Raw genomic sequence first — 22,429 nt, 5'->3', positions numbered from 1 at the left:
CTGGCGAGCCGTGTGCCAAAGGTTGCTGACCCCTGACATATACAAAGTTCTTGTCACATGAGAATATTTCCCCATTAAACTTAAATCAGTTTTTAAACTGATTTGATTGAACTGAGGCAAATCCCTGTGTGGGTGCTCATATTTGAGTTTCACAGTAGGTTACCTTCTTTTTGTCAGACAGTGGGGTGTGGCCAGCCATACCTAGTGGTTTGAGCACTGGACAGTAGATGGATTGCAGGACCAAAGTCAAGAAATCAGAGCAGAGGGTCAGAGCCAGGTTACCTGGAATTAGACAAGACGGGAATGGGGCTGGGTCCGGGTCCGAGTCCGGGTCCAGGTCCAAGACAGGCGCAAGGATCAGAACAAGCAAGCATAGCAGCTGTCACAGGTAAATACTTTGAACCACCACCAAGTTGCTGCTGCTGGGTTTAAGAATGGTCTACTGACTTTTCCCACCAATCAGGCAATGTAGCTAATCATGCAGCCTACTATACAGGCCAGCTGTACTTGTTAGGTTGCCTAGATTCTGGTTCTGCTGAAGGTCCTGATTCCTGACATCTTTAACTTAAGCCATTTCCTAACTGACTTCAGCTAAACCAGTTAATAAGCCTTTTTTAAACCAAAGTAAGTGTTTAAAATCACAGTTATATAAACCAGTAACTTTCTAATGTAGACAAGCCCCGTCTACATGGGTGCAAATATATTACTCTCCTTGAAGGTCCCTCCCCTCATGCTGCTAAAGTGGTGTAAAGTGGCTGTATTATAATGAGAATTCACCACTTTGGCCTTCTGAGTGAAACAAAAGCTCAAACTGTTTGCACCATTTCAGATTTCTCAAGCACCAACTAATGACTTTACCAAAACAAGCAGATTTTCTTTTAAAAATGTACCTATGATTTATTTAAACAGAATTGATGCCAATTAAAACTGCAAAATAGGTTGCAAACTTTTGGTACATTACTGAAGTAATAAGCCTAATATTTCATTCTTTGTTATACATCATATTGTTATAGTACAATATTTTATTTTTTTTATTTATTGAAGTCTTCACTTGTTCCTCTTCTCAAGCTAATGGAATGAAACTATAAAATGTTTTAGAAAAGCCCCATTAAAATGTACAGATCATAAGAACTTGTGGAGTCAAAGTCAAAGCCAAGAGGAAATATTAGCTTTAATAACAAGTACAGTCTGTTGTAAATAACTATTCAATCACCCCCACCCCCTTTTTTGTTGTTGTTGCAAATTGCAGTGAATATAGCCTAGTCTACTAGAAGGACAGAATTGCTCAGAAGAATAAATGCATCTTAGTCAGAAATAGATTAAAAGATATAGCTGAGCCATCAATAAGATCAGGATGGTATAGCATTGTTTGCTGCTTATTTTGCAGATGTAATTGCAGATCCCAGGATTTCAATAAATCTGTGTACATCATGGAAAGAATTGTAGAGAGGAACTGGGGCAACACGAAGAGCATTTGGTTCTCGCATGTCACACTGCAAAACAGAAAAGGAATGTTTAATAAATTAATGTCACTTCAAATGTATTTGTCACAACAAAAAGCTCACCTCTTCCTTGCCTTCATGCAATAACACGAACTAAAAACTAGCCCACCCTCTCTCCCTAAAGTCTGGCTACTGCAGGTTCGAGGAAGAGAGATCCTTTTGTGTGCTAGAAGCTGGGAATGAGCGACAGGGGATGGATCATTTGATGATTACCTGTTCTGTTAATTCCCTCTGAGGCACCTGGCACTGGCCACTGTCGGAAGACAGGATACTGGGCTAGATGGACCTTTGCTCTGACCCAGTAGGGCCATTCTTATGATCTTATGTACATCTTTAAAGTTGAGACAATAAAGATACAATGAATAATGGCATATTACTAGAACCTAGCTGTGGGAGCAAGATTCTGGTCCATGCTGCTACCTCCTTTACACCTCTCTGGTGAAGTAAAGCATCTCCAGGGAACATCCCCAATGCAGAAACAACATACGCAACCCTACCCACCCTCTCCCTTCTGTGCAGCCCCTGCAATAGGGGGTGTTATGGGGAGTGTCCAGAGCACTCTGAACTCTGGCTATTCTGTGCCGCAGAGCTGATTTATGCCAGGATCTACATCGGCCCCTGAAGCAGCCCAGAATTAGGGAAGCACTCATCTAGCAAGAAGCCATCTTTGCCCCTCACCCATGGGCTACACTTTCTGTGCTGTGAATTCTGAGAGGCACAGCACTGAATATGGCCCATATTCTCGATAAAAAGTATGCACAAAATACAGTAGTACGTTTTATAATAAAGGTACAAAAATGCCACAAGACTTGCTGTGATTTTGAACTTAAATATTTTGCTGAATAGGATAATCTCCTAAAAATGAAACATTACTGCGTCCCAATGACAAGGCAACAGCATTATGCCCTATGCCCTCTTAAAAGCAGTAGTTCCTGGAATTCCTTGGCAGCACCAAAACACATAAATGTATTCTGCCTACAAGTATTGCCCTTTGGAAATGCAAGTCACCAGCAGAAATAGATCTACTATATCATTTATATGGCATTAGACTATCATCCCGCCAGCACTTCTAACCTCCAAACACAACACATAATACCTTACATTCAGGCTCTGATACCTTCACTTTTTTTGACCTGTGCTCACTGGTCACCAGCATGATTGGCTTTCAGTTGCCTTGCTATCTGAACTCTAGAATATTTCTCTAAGGAGATGACTGTTTTTTACCTCTCCTATTGTATGAATTACTAACAACAAGGTTCTGGGTTTTTGCAGATCATTAAAGGAACTGGTTTTATCTGAGAGCTCCTTACTGAGTATTATACATTTTGTAGTGTTTTTGTAGTCAAGTTGCTCCCAGGGAGAGAGACAAGGTAGGTGAGGTAATATCTTTTATTGAATAGAAGGGGAAAGTTTTTGAGCTTCACAGAGCGCTTCTTCAGATCTAGAGAAAATAACCTTTTAGGTTACTAGTAAGTGTCAGTTAGAGGAAGATGATCTTGTGGTTTAAGATATCGGGTTTGGGTTCAAATTTCTGACTGAGCCACAGGCTTATTGAGTGACTTTGGGAAATGACTTCACTTCAATGTCTCAGGCTTCCCATCTGTAAAATGTTTCTGTTTCTTTCTATTTAGATTACAAGCTCATTGGGGCAGGGATGGTCTACTATGTACATAGGCAGCACCTTCCACAGTGCAGCTTTGATTAGATTAATTTTTCAGATTCAGTTCTGGAGAAAAAAAACCAAACCCCCACAAAAAACCTGTTTCAGGGTCAACCCAAAACACATTTTAAAAAATATTTCAATGAATTGAAAAATTAGAAAAAAATGGTTTCCATTTTAGGAAACTTGAACTGTTTGATTATATATATATATTATATATAAGCAAAGGAAATGAAGGGCGAGATTCACAGGGAGACGTAGGTGCCATTCACAAAACAAAGAGGGTGTAGTGATGCCCTGCTTATACTGACTACTTAGGGCACTAACCTGAGAGAGAGAGAGGTTTAAATCCTAGCTCTAGATCAGGGACTTGAACCCAGGCTTCTGTAGACCAGATGAGGGCCCTGACTACCACGCTAATGGCTATTTTAGGGAGGGCCTCTCTCAACCTTTCCTGTTGAAGCTATTCCATTTTGTATAAATAATTAAAGCTGTTCATGGGCACATGACTAGTACCCAGATGTCCCCCTCTCCTCAATGAGCACCCAAGCTATAGTGTAATTTTCCCTTACTGGCACGACCTCCTCCTCCTCCTCTTTCAGTTTTGTGAACGGTGCCTACTACCCCTTGTGAATCTACCGCCCCCCAAAAAATCAAAATATTTTGGAAATATCAAAATGAACCACTTGGACATTTCTATTTCTTCAACTGAAACAATTTGCCAAAATTTGCACAAATTCATGAAATATTTCAATTGACCCGAATCTGCATTTTTCAGCCCCCCCCCCACAAAAAAAAAAGGTTTCAGCCACAAAATGTCTCCCAGCATTAATGCTATTCTCAGTAAATGATAATAAATCAGTGCTGTACAGAACATAGAGAAAAAGAATGATGGTCTGGGCAGCCTACACTCTAGCAGATGAGCTATAAAATGTGGGTAATAACATCCACTTACATACATTTCTTTCAGAGCTAAAGATGAATTATGAAAATATTTTATTATTCCATTCATTCAGTACATAAAAATCTGAAGGCTTTTCTGAATTAGCCACACCTCTTCAATCAACAGAATTAGTCTGGAAATCTCAAGATGTCCTTCTTGTTGAGATTCCCAGCACTTTCCAAATGGGTTGGAAATAGCCTTCCTTTATAGTATGTTAACACTGAAACGTTTCATCTTGAGTGGGAGAAAACAGAGCAGTGGTGTATGAAACCACAGACTGTTTGTTTCTGGGGTCTGTGGGGAGTGAGAAAGAGGGGAAATGTGAAGTGAGGGGGAAGTTATCCAAACATTTCTAAACCTGCAAAAAGAGTTTGTTCAAGTTTAGGGTAAAAAAAAAATCATATTCTTGTAATCTGAATATTGATAAAGCTTCTCTTTTATTATAAATAAGAAATTTATCCTCTGTAGGCCTGATCCAAAGCCTATTGAAATTAACCGGGGTCTTTCTCAGGTCTTATATGAAATTATACAGGAATAATAACAAAAATGATTAACTCAGTGCAGTAGAGTCATAAAACAACGCATGGGAAAATCAGCAGCCGAGAAGACTGATTTACTCACAGCTACTCCTCTTTTTTCCAGTTCTTTAAATACAGATTTGATTGGAACAGAAAAAACTAGTGTGAGCTGGCATCCTCTTTCCTCAATCTGAGGTGGTGTGATTATTTTTACAAAGGGTTTCTCTGGATTTGCTTTATCCTCACTGTAGTAATGCTTTATCAGATACTCCAAGTAACCCGTTAGCAGAATGGATTTCCTTCTCAGTGCTTTCATTGTAGTTTGACCAAAGACCTACGAGGAAGTAAATAATTAGAAAGATAATCCATTGCTGCAGCTGAAAACAGAAACAATAAAACAGAAACCTTCCAAAGGATGTGGCCATTTTTGTCCTTTTCAATAATTTTAATTATTTCAAGAGCCACAGTATTCTGTGCCTGGATTCTTCTATCTTTAATCATTAAGTATTAGCTTTCTCTGTAAGCAGTGCCACTAGAACCAAGTAGTAACATGCTACCCAGTGTAAATGAGGGTAGCAGAACTGAGCCTTAGAAAATACAAGACTATGTACTTTAAGGGCCAGATGTAAAGGGTCTCCTTATCTGCTGCTGCAATAGTTCTGAGCACATTTACCTATGCACATGGGAATCTGAACACACAAATCAAGTGGCTAGTAGGGCAGGTATCTGGTTTGTGAATAAATATTGTCCATAAATACTGCAGGTTCCATAGTGCCACTACAATAAAAAATATGGGTGCTGGACCAGGACTAAGAATGAAAACAGCAGTTTCAAAAATCATGGGTCAGGCCCTGGAACATCTTGATATTGGCTTAAAAACCATGAGGGTTGTTTTTTTTTTTAAATAATACATTTTGAGTCCATTTTACTTGCCTTCTGGTCTTTGGAGCCTTTAGGATTCATGTTTTTAAGCTTTTCCCCACAACCACGATGTTTGAAAAAAACCTGTTTCTTTCTTCTTTTCTATCTTTTAAAAAAAGGCTCTTACATGACTCCAGGAAATGGTGTTTTAAGACAAACTCCACATTCCACAAGACTCATGATAAAATTCTAATAGGTGGTGACACTACTTAACCCTGTTGCCACACTGAGGGGGACAAACAGTATTGCCAAAATCTGTGAGGAATAAAAAGGAGGCATGTCGCTCTCATTTCCCCCACTGGCAGGGCATATGGGATGGCTCAGTTAAGGAGGACAATGGAAAATATGATCTTAAGACCAAGTTTAAAAACAAAACAAAACACAACATGTTTGTGCATGTTGCAGGAGCAAATGGCAGAATGAACTTCCAAGTACTGATTGTCTCTGAAAAGATTCCAGATCCTACATTTTAATTTATGTCATTGCAGCTGATTGTGGCCTCTAATGATCGCAGATTCAAAAATCAGACCCTGAGGGAGAAATTTCAGAATAGTATTTAAAATCATACTACATTATAATATGAAAATAAAGTGATTACAGGAAGAGATAGCCAAGAGATCCCACTTAATTTACAGCATGCTGTCTGGAGAGTCTGAATATCCATAGGCCATTGACTCCAATACTATCATGGGCATGGAGTAACCTGATCTAAAATACAGCTGAAATGCCACATCTCCTGTATGCAGTGAGGTGCAAGATGCAGCTGGTCAGGCACAGGCCTTGCGGGGAGATACTGCTGCAGTGGAGGTGGATATAGAATGTGAAAGGGGAAGGAATGGATCAGCACCACTATGGAAGGAAAACCTAAAACTAGAACCTCTCCTGTGCAGGAGGTATACAAAAGACTTTGCTGGAGCTACTGGGTTTACAGGATGAGCAGGATTCTTGATCCCTCTCTTAGGTTTCTGGTAGAAAGCCTGGTTTGTACAGGGATAAATTCACCCATCAGAGAAATGCAGCTGTGTCTGGAGATGAAATGTGGCAATATGCGACTGCACAGAGGACATCTAAAGGGGTTCTGAATGTTTTCCTAAATGGGCTGAATTCTGCTCTCAGTGTCTGATCATGGGACCTTCTGTGCATGGATTACTCCCATAATACCATCATGGAAAAAAATTCCCTTCCCATGGCCAGGTTTTGTTCAAGGAATATTTGCCGTCTGACTTTTTCAAAACGTTTTTTTTTTAAATGTGGCCATGGAGATCTTCCCACCACATGCATTTTAATCCACAAAAGGGAACAACTAGTGCCATAATAGTCACTTTAAGCATTATTGAGGCTTCAGCACTTGCAGTTTTCATTGTTTCCATTGGAAACACTGCCTTCTGCTTAATGTGTCCCAGTGCAGGATGGCATACAATTTCACAAGCCATCTCTTGCCAGACATGGAAACTATTCTGTTTCCCACTGTCCTAGAGCAATTAGCACTGGGAAATCCTGTCGGTGCCAAAAGGGTAATGCAGGCATGAAAAGGGGAGTCAGTGGAATACGATCAGCTATCGCTCTTTGAGACTCCCTGAGGTGGGCTAAATTACATTCACCCACACAAACTGGAACAGTGACAATCTGGGTCATAGCAGAGCTGCTTTTAGCTTATCTCTAAGGTCACTTAAAGTTTAAAAATATATTGAATGTTTAAGGACTAACAAAATAAATTGTCCAACAGAACAAGAAGTATTTCTGTGACCTTTTGCAGTCCTTCAGTTTAGTATGTAATGCTGGAGAGAAAAGATAGCCTCAGCTGGCAATTTTCTGACTTTAATGTTTTGTTTTGTACATGTCTAAGATACTTTTGTTTTTCATAACAAACAGATGAAAATATAGTGTGAGGGGGTTGTTTTTTTGTTTCAGAATTGGCTTCACCAGTACAACTAGTGCTAATAAAATGATTTTGGAAACTATTTTTAAAAATTATACCCCATCCAGACTGGACACAGAGCATTGCTAACCAAGATTGTTTTAAGTCTGAGTTTTAAAAATAGTTTCTGAAGTTTGAGAGTATTGAAGTATACAGAAAGCTATGCATAACTGCACCTTTCATCCAGAAATCATCCCTGAGTGATTGAGAATCATTTGTACAGGGATAAATTCACCCATCAGAGAAATGCAGCTATGTCTGGAGATGAAATGTGGCAATATGCGACTGCACAGAGGACATCTAAAGGGGTTCTGAATGTTTTCCTAAATGGGCTGAATTCTGCTCTCAGTGTCTGATCATGGGACCTTCTGTGCATGGATTACTCCCATAATACCATCATGGAAAAAAATTCCCTTCCCATGGCCATCAGAGGGGGCACTCTCCTGGTTCAGGAATTAATACAGGAGGATATAGTATGGAGTGTGTGGGCCAGGGAGATGCAAATCATCCTTTCACTGCTCTTATGTACTTCCCAAGTAAACTAACAGCTCCAGGCTGTAATTCTTTTCCACCCGCAAACCCTGTAGTGGTAATCCCTCTTTGAGGAAAGCTCCAAAGGCCAGATACCAGCTGCTGAAGTTCTGCTGCCAGGGAATAAAGGAGATGGATTTCCAGAGCCAGTTCAACCACCCAAGATCCATGACACTGGGTGGCCAGATCCTGTTTCTTCCATATTGAACAAACCTCACCCTCCTGACAAAAGAATTAAGAAGAAACTCTGTGCAGAGTTTCCTGCAGCTTTCACAGGTAAACTGCAGTGAGGCACAATCTGCCCATCAGTTACACTGGTGTGAATCTGGAGAAACTCCACTGAAAACAGCAAAGTAAGGTGAAGTCAGGAGGAGACAGTCTGGAGCTAGAGATGAGTAACTGAGAGCAGAATTTGGCCCTGCACATTAAGGACATTGAAACATTTGAAGTGAAATGTCAAACCAGGCAAGTCCAATGAAGCCTGAAATCAAATAAAATCTTGCCTGATTCTGGATTTTGAGTCCCACCAACAAATACTCCCAAGATTCATTTTATTCTTTTGGCAGAGGCAGATAAAATGATTCCGTTAAAAAACTCACCTGGAAAAGGTCAGTTTTGCCACAATGATTTTGTACCCATCTGGTTTTATTTTCATCTTGAGTTCTTGTATTCAGATCAACCCAAAATGTAAAACAAGTGTGGGGTTGCCAATAGAAAGGTTTGTGAAAAGTCAACCATATCTCTCATAACCACATGTAGTCCTGGTCTAAATTTTACATTTTTAAAGAAAGACAATATTGATGAAAAATCTAAGATTCCATTCTTCAATTTGTAGATTCTTAAAATTCATAGTCATAAGAAATATAACTACCTACCTCTAAACTAGCATGCAGTGCACAGACCAATAAAATTGGAGGATTTGATAACCGAAATCCATTGATTCCAGGACTTAGTTGCAATTCTGGAAAATGAATAACTTCTGTTAGTTTTATTTTTTTATTTGTTTTATTCATTAGGCCAAACCTTGACTTTTCATTCAATTAAAACTTTCATTAAGGTCAGTGGGACCTTAGGATTTGGTTCATTATCAGGGAATATGTTTACTACAGTTGAAGCTACTATTCTTCACATTGGAGGTACTCAAATTTTACCAACTGAAGGTTACATCAGCAGCTTTCCAGGAGCCAGAGGACTGCAATTAATTTTCATATAATTGAACATATTAAAATTGCCTTTAGGCCTGATTCCCTTTTCACACTGGTGTAAACTACAAGCATCTCAACTGAAGTCGGTGTAGTATAAAAGTAGTACAAAACCACCAGGGGCGGCTCTAGACATTTCGCCTCCCCAAGCAGGGCAGCATGCCGCGGGGGGCGCTCTGCCGGTCGCCAGGAGGGCGGCAGGCGGCTCCAGTGGACCTCCCGCAGGCATGGCTGCAGAGGGTCCGCTGATCCCATGGCTTTGGTGGACCACCGGAGCCGCGGGACCAGCGGACCCTCCACAGGCACACCTGCAGGAGGTCCACCAGAGCCGCCTGCCGCCCTCCCGGCGACCGGCAGAGCGCCTCCCGCGGCATGCCACCCCAAGCACGCGCTTGGCGTGCTGGGGCCTGGAGCCACCCCTGAAAACCACAGTAATTGAGAGGAGACTCAAGCTTTTTATCTTGAATATGAATAAGTGGCTTGTGGAGACTGCAGATTGCAGTGGTCCATCTTGAGCTAAACCAAGTCCACTTGGATCAAATGGAATATCACATACAAGGGAGATGTAGTGTCCATAAACCCTTTTAGGCCACTACAGAACTTGGGGGAGCAATTGATTTCCAGGTCAGATTTTCGTTACCACTGCTTTAGGCTTTGAAATTTCATGTGATCTCTCTTTTCTTTGCAGTGCAAGCACCAAAGCTCTTTCAATGGAAGGGAGCACCTCTCACTCACTGAGGACTTACTAAACTCATATAATTTTTGCCTATCTTTCTCCTGTGAACTGCCCCTACAAAAGGACTTCAAGACCAGGCTTTTGTGAGTAGGAACCCAAAGGAGAGGGAATGGAGAGTGTCTGAGGTGACAGATTTCATTTTTTATGCTTTAGAAGATGACATGTCTGATGTTGGCTCTCCAGCAAGACTAGCCCAGTCCCTCTCTAGACTTTTGGCCAGAATCCTTTCAGTATCTCAAAGAGAGGACTGAGGCCAGCAGTGTTGACCCGAAGTCACACTGGCAAGGACTCACATGGTGAAGGCACAAAGCAAGCTTTTAACCCTTCTGCAGGCTGAAGTCTCCTCTAAGATGGGATTGGAGGAGAGACTGACCTCCAGATTTATTAGGTACTCCTGTGTGTCCATGCACAAGGCTAGAACACAGACATTTCACTTCTTTTGGAGCAGGTCAGTGTTTTATTTTATACCTCATTAAGTTCTAGCTTGGGGTAGATGGCTCTTTTCAGTTAGGGCCAGATTCTGCCCCCTTTATTCATGTTTCCCATTCATTCCAATGGAACTACTCCCACCATAAAGTACTACTTAATATGAAGAAAGAAATCTAGTAGGGTAAGTCAGGTGCTTTTCAAAATTTTACCCATAGTCCAAGTTTGAATTTTTGAAAGGCCTTTTTAGTGTGTTTGTTTGATCAAACCATCCTGAAGCAAACAACTAGATTGACATGTCAGTAGATCAAATTCATTACATATGTTACTTCATTGCCTTCAGTGAAGCTGCACAACATCAAGGATGAATTTGGCCTTAATAGGTTTAACATCAGTGAGCAAATATAAAGTCTTATCATTTCTATTCAAAATAATGGTGAACAGCAATGCATGCAAGTTCTAAATCATGTGACATATTTAAAGAAGTATACATACTGTTTTCCATGAGAAATCTAGTTTTGAATTCATGACCCCACCAGCCTATTAGCCTAAAACATAACATGGAAAAAAAACTGAAAAAACAATATCATGCATTGATATATTTTAAATCTGACATGAGAGTTACTAAATAGCTTCTGATACTCTTATCAAACTGTATCCTAAATACAGTAAGTTATGTGGTTAGCTGACATTAACAACTTATTTATGTGACTTGGCAATTTCTGTTTAACCCTGAAAGATGATATTTATTATAGTTTTCAACCAATCAATCTATTGGGACTCTATTAATGTTCATTTTGTCTAAATTCATCTTACAAACTGAAAAATAAAGCAGAAATATTTCCAGTGTTATGTTCCTAATGGCTAAAAGGACAAACACAAATCTGCTTTGGTAAATACTGAAAACCAAAGGACATTATAAATCTGACGTAAATCCACAAAAGCAAACTCATGAACAGCAAACAAAAGATAGACAAAGAGGCCTCTGAGTAAAGGTTGCAGTTGTTTCATTGTTCCATTGCCATGTTGTGCTGATGTGAATCCCAACTTGGCAATAAGATTTTAGATTATGAAACTGGTTTATTACTCAATAATATGACCCATTTTTTGAATGAAATTTAGTCCCATTTAATTCATAACTATATTTTTGAGACAATATTCTGAAGACATTTCAGGGTGGGTTGTTTTTTTTCCAAAATAGAAATATTGCAGAAATTTAAATAAAATATGAAAACATAAAATTTGAAGTTTTTCATCAAATATTTTGCACTCACCTAGTATTTACTATGAACCAGCTCATGGCCCAGCTCATGTGGTCATACAAGGATATGAGGTGAGTAAGACAATCCCACCTCACCTCATGTGTGGTCTCTGTAGACCTGGGGTCTCAGCACAAAGGGTTAAACTGGTGCTGGGTACCCAATACACATCTCTAAGCAACTAGGAGGATTTGTTTTCTGTGGCTCCATCTTCACCATGCTAGCCAGCACAGTTGAGCTATCATTGTGTTGAAGGCTAGAGTGTGTGTGTAATTTGCTGCTAGCAAGAGCTAGTAGCAAATTACTTTCCCCTGGAGCAAACAAAGAAGGAAGGAACCGTGCTTCTCTGCACTACTCCTGGGAAGGCCTAGCCACATGCTGCCAATTAAAAAAGCCAAACTGTAAAAGTCCAGGATAAGACGGGACTAGATTGGTCAGTCACACTGTATGTAAAGAATTGTTATACAAACTATGTACAGTGCCAAGTAAAATGCTTACTTGTTATTTCTGGATAGTATGGGTTTATATTTCACCCCTATGAATAGATCCATCATTCTCATCTCATTGTATTATATAAAACAGACATGTGAAATAATATATAGCTAAAGAATAGTCTTTCTATTTCAAAGTCACATGGAAATCAACAATGAAATCATCCATTCATTTCAATAAAATTTTTGTCAAAAATAATATATTTCAAATAAAACATAATAAAAGCTATTGCCCAAATAACTCAGATGCTGATGCTTTGAATAATAAAAAATGCATCATCAACTGTTTTATAGTATTTTACAGTATCTTTCCTCTATAATAGTTTATCATAAACACAATATTACACAATGATATTATAACAAAATCCCATTGAAATTAATGGTGCAAGTATTCCATTCATTCCAATAGGGTTAGCATAGCAAAAAACAAACATGAAGTATACTACCTAGAATAATAGTGTGTAGTAAGGTTAAAAAAATACTACAAGCAATTTACTTGTTGGGCCATGCCATGCACTCATTCCTCAGGCAACAGAAGTTTACAGGAGACCTATAGACACAACAGGAGTACTGTCCAAGTAAAGAATGATGAAGGACTGCAGTCCTGGACTTCAGGTTTTAGTTCAGGTGAGATTCCAAAAGCTTGGTGTTGTACCTAAACTTATTGACTCTGTGCAACTGGCTTAGAACAGGACCTTCTCCTGTGGTTTGTCATGTCTAGAACTTGGAAACTGAAATTTCAGAAATTGACTAAAGTTTGGTGATAGAAATGCATGAAATTTAAAAATGATGTATTTTTTAAAATTGTTTTGCCTGTCCCTACCATTACAAAAACACTGACAAGCTACATTTCTTTTTGCTGTTCTAGAACTCCATGGGCATCATACATGATGGGTGTTTAGATACAAATCTGGTTATATACCATCATCAATCCAGTTTTTCCTATGGATGTCATTTGTTTCATGTATGATATGTCAACAGGATTCAAAGAGATTTTATATCTATAAACACACACACACACACAATCTTTATAAATTAGCAATTAACAGTTGTTAATTTTCTGTGAAAAATTTTTTAATCAGGGCTGCCACTGGTATACCAAATTTCAACCTGTTATGATGTGAAATAGCTGAGGTTTTAAATCCTAAATATAAGGGTTTATAAATGCATAGTAAAAATAATAGGCAGTAAAATTGCACAGTAAGATGAGGTAGTAAAATTTCTTATTAAAGAGTAGCTACTCTGCATGCAAAGTGGATATTCTGAAAGGCATTAATTATTTCAAACATTCTTGTTTTCAAAATACCAAGGCACCAGCTTATAACTTTCTATTTCAAATCTGAGCCGTGATTTTGGCAAAATCTTGTAATACCAAATTGCGTGAAATGACAAAAAAACTTGGTTTTTTTTATGTTCCTGTACTTAAAGTAAAAATTTGTCCCCAGCCAAGTTGGGGAATTAAATTGTGTTAGGAGAACTAGCTGTTATAAACCAGGCATGACTGTTTTACAAACCATGATAAAAAATGCTTTTTAGATTAGAGGAGGGACTTGTTCTGGAAACATGCTTTAATAATTTCTATTGGGAACCGACTCTTACTGAACATTTGCCCATATGGTTATTTACACATATAGGTACAACCAGGCTGGAGATTTGTCACATTTTATTATAAAGCCATTCCAGCTTTGTATGTGAATTTGTGTTTCTGATATGTGTTGGATTATTAGCCTTCTGACATCCCACAAACAGCTAGAGAACGTACAGCTTCTCAAGATTGCCCTGCCAATGTGCTTCGACACTGAGAACCTCTCAGGGTGAGAAGGTATTTCAGTCCATGGATCAAATGGACATAGAGACTCACAGCTGAGCTTGTCAAAAAGCAGTACTAATTAGGATGGTGTTTTTTGTGAGAGGTATATGTGATCACATAACCGTAGTTAGAGCTAAATATTTTTTTTGCTTTGTTTTTTAAGTAAAAATAATTCCATTAAAAAGGGAAAGCACTTTGGTCCATTTTGTCTTTAAAATAAAGCAGGAATCCTAATGTTCCTACAAGAAAGAATATTTTGGGGTATTTTTACTATCTTCTGAGCTATACACATCACTACTTTTTAAATGTTTAATACGCTGGGTTAATGCACACTGTTACTTGCCCAAGTTCATGACACAAATAAGGTATGTAATTAAAGATCATTAAGCATATTTCATTGGTCTTGTTTTACCCGAAAACATTCTTCCATTTTAGAAATCAAGAGGCACAGACAGCAGATTTATGGAGGGGAAAAATTATGCCAGATAGGCGCATCAGCCTCTCATTTGTTCCTATTTCTTTTAAGCACATGTACACCAGGGAACAATCCCTTCAGTAAGTATTTTTATTTAGCTCAGTTTTTTCTCACATCTGTATGTGTTAGACAGAAGCGCTGGGCATTCATAACTTGAGTCGTTTCGTTTGTAGTTGCATTAATGATGCAAGAGTGTGGGATATAATGATCACTATGTATGTGCGGTGAAGACATCAAAGAAGATCCAGTTAAAGAACATAGAAGAAATACAAAAAAATTCCTTTGACCTTTGCTTCTAAGTAACAGATGATTATGCAACTCATTTATAATTTACAATCTGAAGAAACATGTGGTTCATTTGCCTTCTTTTTTTTGCGGGGGGGGGGGGTCTCCCGAAACTGTTGAGCAGTGATAAAGAAAACAAGCAAACACTGTTAACACAGCCTGACTTTCATAATCCAGGACAAAGCCTTCTATGAACCATTCTGTCATCATATTTTGTGAGAAATCATTTTAAGTGTCCATGGGAAAGTATGCTAAAAGATATAACAGGAAAATAACAGTGTAGAATTTATGACACTAAATATTAAACTCTCAAACTTCACTATGTATGGAGTATAATGGTCTCCTTTTACTAGTCAGCTCACATCCTTGCCTGGAAATGTCTTATGTCTTACTCAGATGATATAGAAATACTATATTATTGGATTTATATAGTTTACCTATGCTTGGCTTTTTAATCCTAATATCTGAATGGATTAAGAAAATGAAGAAAAAAAAAGAGGTAGGCAAACCAAATAAGGAGAAAAAGACAAAAGACTTGTCCCTCCCGCTCTACCCTGCCAAACCTTTGCCCATTCTTAAAAGTAAACTTAAGATTTTAAGAATTGAAAACGTTGGACCCTGTCTTTCAACATACTGTCTTCTGCTAACCAGATGGGAATGCAATCAGTAATGCCGGAAATCTCATGAGAAAGAGAGTCTATAGAGCTGATCAAGACATTTCAGAATTCAAAATTCTGATGAAAAAAATATGAAATTTTCACAAAAAATATTCCTGTCAATTTTGACAAGCTCAATTGTTCTCATGAGATTTTCAGCCCACTTTTGCTGACCCAAGAGGTGTGCGCAGTTTGGAAATGCATCTGAATTTTTAGATTCTTATCTGAAGAGAACAAGAACTCTGAACCCTCTGTGATGCTCCCATCATTAGAAACAATCCTTATTTTTCTCACATGATTAACAATTGCTAGGAGGAGGGTTACTTACCTGTAACTGGAGGTTCTTCAAGATGTGTGGTCCCTATCTGTATTCCACTGTGGGCGGTTATGCATTCACATCATGCACCTGGAATCAGAGAATTTGAAAGTAGTGTCCGTTGGTTGGTGAATGTGCCCTAGCTCACCTTGTGTCTCCAACCAAGTTGATAAATGGTGGTATGGACTGATCACTTCTTCAGTTCCTTTTCCACCGCAAATCAGCTTAAGATCCAAAGTAGAGGGGGAGGAGGGTGTGTAATGGAATACAGATAGAGACCACATGTCTTGAAGAGCCTTCAGTTACAGTAAGTAACCTTCTCTTCTTCTTCGAGTGATGGTACCTATTGTATTCAACTGTGGGTGATTGACAAGAAGTACCCAAGGAGGGGGAAGGTGCATGGAGGAAGACAGTAGCATTGATCAGAGAACAGCCATCCCACAGGTGGCATCAGCAAAACTAAGTCCTGTACCAGGGCATAATCCTTACAAATGTGTGGATGGAGCTCCACGTGGCTGCTTTACAACTATCCCAGGATGGTACGCCTTGAAGAAAAGCTATGGTAATTGCTTGAGCTCTAGTGGAGTGAGCTCATACCCTGTAGGGGGAGGGACATTTGAGAGCTGAGAGAGTAGAATGCAACCAGATATCCATTTGAAAATTCTCTGGGTGGAGATGGTATGCCCTCTGACTCTCCCCATTATAGCAACAGTCTCAAGGACTTCCTGATTGGTTTTGTTCTCTGCAGGTAAAAGTCTAAGGCTTGTTGACCATTGCACAAACATGCAGTTTCGGGAAGAATATACGTAAGTGAATGGATTGGTTAAGGTGAAATTCCAAAATTACTTTAGGGATAAATTTGGGGTGTAGGTGTAAAGAAACTTTATCTTTGTGGAACACAGCGTATGGTGGGTCTGTCATCATTGTTCCAAATTCACTGACCCTCCTCACCAATGTGATGGTTACAAGAAAGATGACCTTCATGGAGAGGAGCCTTTAGCAAGTAGCTAAACACTCAAAAAGGGGGGCATTGTTAATACTGAAAGAACAAGATTCAAGTTCCGTTGGGCCACAGACTTTTGAGGAAGTGGGAAAGTTCTTATCAGGTCTTTCCAGAAATGATTGGTTAGTGGGTGTGCGAAAATAGTGTAGCCCTCAGTTGGTGGATGGAATGCACTAATTGCCATTAAGTGGATTTGCAAAGAGCTGAGGGAGAGACCCAATGTCTTCAAAGATAGGATATAGTCTAAGAGAGTGGAATATACATCTCTTCTGGTAGAATGGTTTTATCCAGGGGAGGTCCTTGATGGTATTCTGGACCTCCCAGGGGAACCCTGAGGCATGAAGCCAGGATTCCCTTTGCATAACAATGGCAATAGCCATGGGCTATAGTGGTAGTATCAGCCACATTGTCTACAGATTGGAGGGCAATTCTGGCTATTAACTAACTTCTATCAGAGCTTGGAAATAAGTGTGATCCTGCTGTGGGAGGCCATTGGTGAATTCCTCAAATTAAGTATAGTTCAGGAAATAATATTTAGCCAATAGCACTTGATAATTGGCTATTGTGAACTTAAGACTGGAGGACGAGAAAACCTTCCTCCCCAGTAGATCTAAGTGTTTACCCTTCTTGTCTGTGGGAGTAGATCTGGGATATTATTGCCTGGACCTTTCCGAAGTGACCTGAACCACCAATAAGTTGGGAGCTGGGTGAGAGAATAAGAATTCTAAACCTTAAGCCAGAACATAACATCTTTTTGCCCCTTTGGAGGTAGGAGCACAGGTGGTGGGGATATGCCACACTCTACTAGCCAGCTCCAATATGGCATCATTGACAGGGAGGGCAATTCTCATAGGTCCAGAAGTATGGAGGATGTCCAAGAGCCTGTGTTGGGAGTCCTGGATCTTCTCTAGTAGAATCTGAAGTTCCCTGGTGACTCTGCAGAGAAGGCCTTGGAACTGCCTGAAATCATCTGCAGGTAAAAGGGATGTCAAAGTCATGTCTTCATCCAGCGATGGTGATGGTAGTCTGGCCAGTTCTGATGGAACCAGAGCATAGTACTCATCCTCCCCTATTGGATCCAGGGGAAAATGTGATGGTTTCCCTTAGAGGGAAGAAAGGTGGTGACTCCCTGGCAGATCGGATCAATTCTGAAGAGGGGTACTCGTCCCAGGGTCACCAGTATGACCAGTAGGAGAGGTTGATGGGTGGTCACAGGGGTCCCCATGGCTGAATCAGGGGAGGCGGTGGTTGGTCCCAGGCCCATGTGGATCTCCTGGGGAATGGGTAAGGACAGTATGGGAGAAGTGGTTCATCTCATGGTTTTGACTCTCCCAAAGAGAAAAAGGGTGACTTGGGTTAAAGTGGTGGTACTGCTTGTGCTGTTGGAGAGGTGTAAGTTGTCTCTGGGTGGAGGCAATTGGCTCTGTTCTGCAGGCAGACCTCTTGGAGGAGCTATAAGCTTCCTGGAAATGGAGGGTCCCAATGGAGGGGATATTCTGAATCTAAGAGAACAAAAGTGTCCTGTGGTGTGGCTATGGATTTGGATCTCCCAGGTGTAAAAGGGGACTCTTTCTGTCATGGCAGTTGGTGCCAGCAATGATGATGGTATGTGGCAGCTGTTGGTCTTTGCCATGGATGGAGGGTTCCGGGTCTTGTGAAGAGCTGGGGACAGTGGTACTGATGGAGAATGGGGGGGAACCCAATGTTTCTGGGCTTTCTTGTTGTGCCATTGGGATTTAGGACATACTATGTCCCCATGGGCCGAACTGGTGGATTTGCTTGCAGGCATGTCTGATTTCTTTGAAGTGGATTTAGAAGAAGGCTTAGTCCCATGCTTATGTGACTGCTTCCTAACTTCCTATGTCCTGTCATGGGGTCCGTGGGGATGGATTCTCTGGTACAGAGTTGAACTTTGCAGTGGAAGGTGCACTCCTTGTTGATTGAGGCTGATGTACAGGGTGGGTCCCTGGCCTGGATCCCCAACTGGGGTCTCATAGCAACTCCATGAGATACTTGCACAGACAAAGTGGGGGTATGGCTGGGGAAGGACTGGCAAATACTGCACTGAGTTGTGATGTGAGCTTCTCCCAGTGTTGAGGCAGTGTTGATGGTTGTCACTGAGCGAGAAGGATCACAGGCAGGAAGTACAGAGTTTAAAGCCCAGATTCCTGGGCATAGTCCAGGACCCAAACAGGGTACAGGGCGAAGGGGGTGGCCTGTAGCCTAATTTAACTCTAAAGGATACTAAAAACTACTAGATCTATAAATGTTTTTAAGAACTATTAAAATTTTTTGAACTATTTACAACTGAATTAATATTTTTTTTCAGAATGGCATCAGAGCTGAGGACACACAAGATTCTGACCGGACCATGTGGCAATGAGAAGGAACTGAAGAGGCAGTTGGTCCGCCACTCCCTTTATCATGTGGGTTGGAGGCAGGAGGCAAGCCAGAGTGCATGCACTGACCAACAGCCACTACTTTCAAATTCTACCACGCCAGGTGCATGGATAACTCCCACAGTGGAATATAACAGGGATCATCACCCAAAGAAGAACATGTACAGTATGTGGGAAGCAATGTGGTCTAGTACTGAAACATATGGATGCCCAGTTAGGACTCCTAACATACATTTTCCATTTTTTAAATCACATGCTATGTGATTTAGGGCCTGATTTTCAAAGTTAGGCATGCTCAGTTGAACATATACCTAATATACCTACATATACCTAATTACAGGCAGCAAAGAACCAATTATCTTCTCAAACCAGTGTAAAGCCTGTGCAAGTGAGGGGAAGATCAGGCCCAAACACTTGATATTTGTGCACAAATCAGGTCAGTTAGGGGCTTCCCACAAGTTTTGCAAACTGATTTGGTTTTCATGGTCACAGACTCAATAGACTGAAAAACTCGAGTTCCAAAAACTCAGTTTTCTCCTCAAAATAATTGTCACTGTAAACCCATAGAAACAGCTTTGCTTCTATGGGTTCATTCCGGCACTTCACAAAAATGTCAAGAATTTTAGTGAAACCGTTAATTTTATTTACTGATTTTTTGTGTTTTATGGTCCAGAGGTTGGGGGCCCATGCATGGGACTTGGGGCAACTAGGTTCCGTTCCCTTCTCTGTCACAGACTTCCTGTGTAGCCTTGGGCAAGTCATTTAGGCTTGGATGCAACAGAGTTAGACATCAAGTACATGTTTCAGGCACTTAAGTCTCTGTTTTAGCACTACTGCAATGCACGAAACTCTTGCAAAACCCTCTAGGCACCTAAACTCACTCAGTGACTAAGTTTTTGAAGTAAAAGTTCTCTAGGCATCTAAGTTTCTGCTCTGGGCATGCACACTGCTGCCTCTCTCTGGCCATCCAGGCATTATCTACTGCTGAAGCCACAGTACAATTCACAAACCAGGGGAAGATAGGCCTTTAGCCATCTGAGGTACATGCGGGGCCCAATCAGGAAGGCACCTTCTAAGCATGCCTGCTGGATCAAGCCCTGCATGTGAGATCACATAAAACGGATTCCCTGCAGCTATGTTTAGAACTCTATTTGTTTCTATCTGTCCAGCGATTCACTTATTGGAACAAGACATACCCTTTACCCCACATTGTGACACAGGGACAGAAAGAGTTACACAACTAGCAGGATAATTGACCCAGAATCAACCTTTAGTGACATATTAGTAGAGAATGGTTGTGGTTTTTGTGTGTTTACATATATATTGTTAAAGGTTGACAATGTAACTAAATGGATCTTATCTATCGCTATATTCTGTTAATTCAGAGGTCAAAAGAAGATGTCAACAGATCAACTGTGAATGTAGTAATATCACCATTCTTATTTCTCTTTGAAGTTAGTAGTAAACCACCTGTGAATGTCTGAAGATTGGTAATTACCTTATGCTAATCAGTGTTGCTAACCACCAGTGATGCTTAGGAAACAGGAGATCTACTTCAAAGCTAGGATAATTGCCTATTGTTCACCCAAGGACTGCATGCTGTCAAGAAGCCATGGATGGCCTATAAAGCTCTATGAAAACACTTGGGCCCTGATCCTTGCATCTTAGATCTGCTTAAGCTTCATCAGGGAAGTTTGAGTCGCAAAATGGAGGGCTCCAGTTCCATTCTGGATCATACTGACATTGGACTATAACCTAATGAACTGATTCTGGAAAGGAATCTTTACAACTCTAAAGCTCACCATCTCTATTATGAAACAGACCTAAGAACTCTATTCATAGCTGTATGTATGATAATCTTTTAACGAATACTCACTCTCTTTTCTTTTTAAACAAATTTTAATTTAGTTAATCAGAATTGGTTGTAAATGTGTATTTGCGTAAGATTTTAAATATTCATTAATCTGGTGGGTAATGTGCCCAATCCTTTGGGATTGGCAGAACTTTTACATGATAAACAAGATTTTCAGTAATCCTCATCATATTTGACGTGGTTGTCTGGGTGAGAGCTCAAGGCTGGGTTGCTTTAAGGGAACTGTGTTTTGGCTTTTTGGGTAACCAGTAATGTAATGTCGAAACTGTTTTGTTGCTGGCTTAGTGAATCTAAGTATTAGAATAACCACCAATATTGGGGATTGTTTGACCTATTCTTTGCAGTTTGCCCTGATTGAGCAATCCCACATTCCCCCCCACTCCCCGAGGTCCCAGTCACACACGTGTCAAATTTCATCCATTTCATAGTTCTCTTGTACACTGTATCAGTACTTAATTATAAGTAGGATGTTTGTGGAGCCTGAAAAGCTTTGGAACCACAGGTAATTATTAGTCTTATATTTCAGCAGTTTTGATCTTTCATATAACCTGGTATACTTTCTTTGCCCTTTTCAACTTGCTACAAATATTTTGTAATTATTAAGTGTATGTGACTCATTAATATTGCTGTACATTATTAATGGATTGCTCTTCTATAACTCAATAAAAATCAAAACCTGCTTATGAAAGGTGTTATGAAAATAGTGACTTGTCATATTTAAGATCTCTGAAGCTTTAGTTTGTCAAAAGACCAAAACAATAAGATTATACTATAGGCTAAAAGTGTGACATTTCTCTTTTGTTGAATTGTTTGCATTTTCAGCAACATCTGAAATTAGTAATTTTATATTATTTTCTTCATTTTGGTACGTCTCATTTAAAAATATCCAAATTGACTTTCCCCCAGATGCAAATTTTAATGGCACAAATCTAAATCTCTAAAAACAAGTTTTATGATCCAAGTACTGACACAACCTTAGCTATGCTGCCTTGGTTGGTGATATTATAAAATGACCTAGATTTAAGTAATCATCCTCATTTCTCCAAAAGTAATTGACCAGTTCAGGTTTCACTTGTGTCACAGGTGGAAATTTTAATGTATCATGTTACAAGTAGGGAATAAGACACCTTCACTCCACAGGTGAAAAACTTAGGCTGTTTGGTCAATCAAGTGTTTGTTGATTTACAGCTGATAAGTATTTGCAAATAAAGAGTGCATATGTCCTCCTCTTGGATTGATTTTTTTCCTTGTTAGACTTTTAGACTCAGTACAACTGGGAATATTCCAATCTCAGAACATGTCCATCCATATTATCCCTCCCGGTCAAAACAAACAGAGATTGAGTTCACTTTTATAACAGGAAACAAGTTTCTGTGATCAGAGTATGTGAAAGAGAAATGACCATTATGTTGGGAATCCAATCAGAGCTTGGTGAATTCACCCAGAACAGTTTGGGAAACCTCTAAGGCATTCACAATGAGGGAGGATAATTTCATTCAGTGGCC

The 22,429-nt window shown here is 39.9% G+C and overlaps 1 protein-coding gene across 14 annotated transcripts in view; it reads right to left on the bottom strand.

Annotated features, from left to right (window-relative positions):
* Window positions 1–881: 881 nt before the first annotated feature.
* The window catches only part of KYNU (kynureninase), a 134,366-nt gene continuing 112,818 nt past the window's right edge, over window positions 882–22,429 (bottom strand). For all 14 annotated transcript variants that reach the window (XM_045032905.1, XM_045032894.1, XM_045032901.1 and 11 more), the window contains 4 exons: window positions 10,853–10,905; window positions 8,869–8,954; window positions 4,727–4,957; window positions 882–1,493 (listed from right to left, as the gene is read on the bottom strand). In XM_045032905.1, coding sequence (XP_044888840.1) covers window positions 1,377–1,493; window positions 4,727–4,957; window positions 8,869–8,954; window positions 10,853–10,905 — 487 coding nt within the window. In that variant the 3' untranslated portion in view covers window positions 882–1,376. The remainder of the gene's footprint in view (window positions 1,494–4,726; window positions 4,958–8,868; window positions 8,955–10,852; window positions 10,906–22,429) is intronic.

The sequence above is a fragment of the Mauremys mutica genome, chromosome 10, assembly GCF_020497125.1.
Source record: "Mauremys mutica isolate MM-2020 ecotype Southern chromosome 10, ASM2049712v1, whole genome shotgun sequence".
Lineage (NCBI taxonomy): Eukaryota > Metazoa > Chordata > Testudines > Geoemydidae > Mauremys > Mauremys mutica.
Note: the sequence above shows the minus strand (reverse complement) of the source record. Positions and strands in the feature narration are given on the sequence as shown.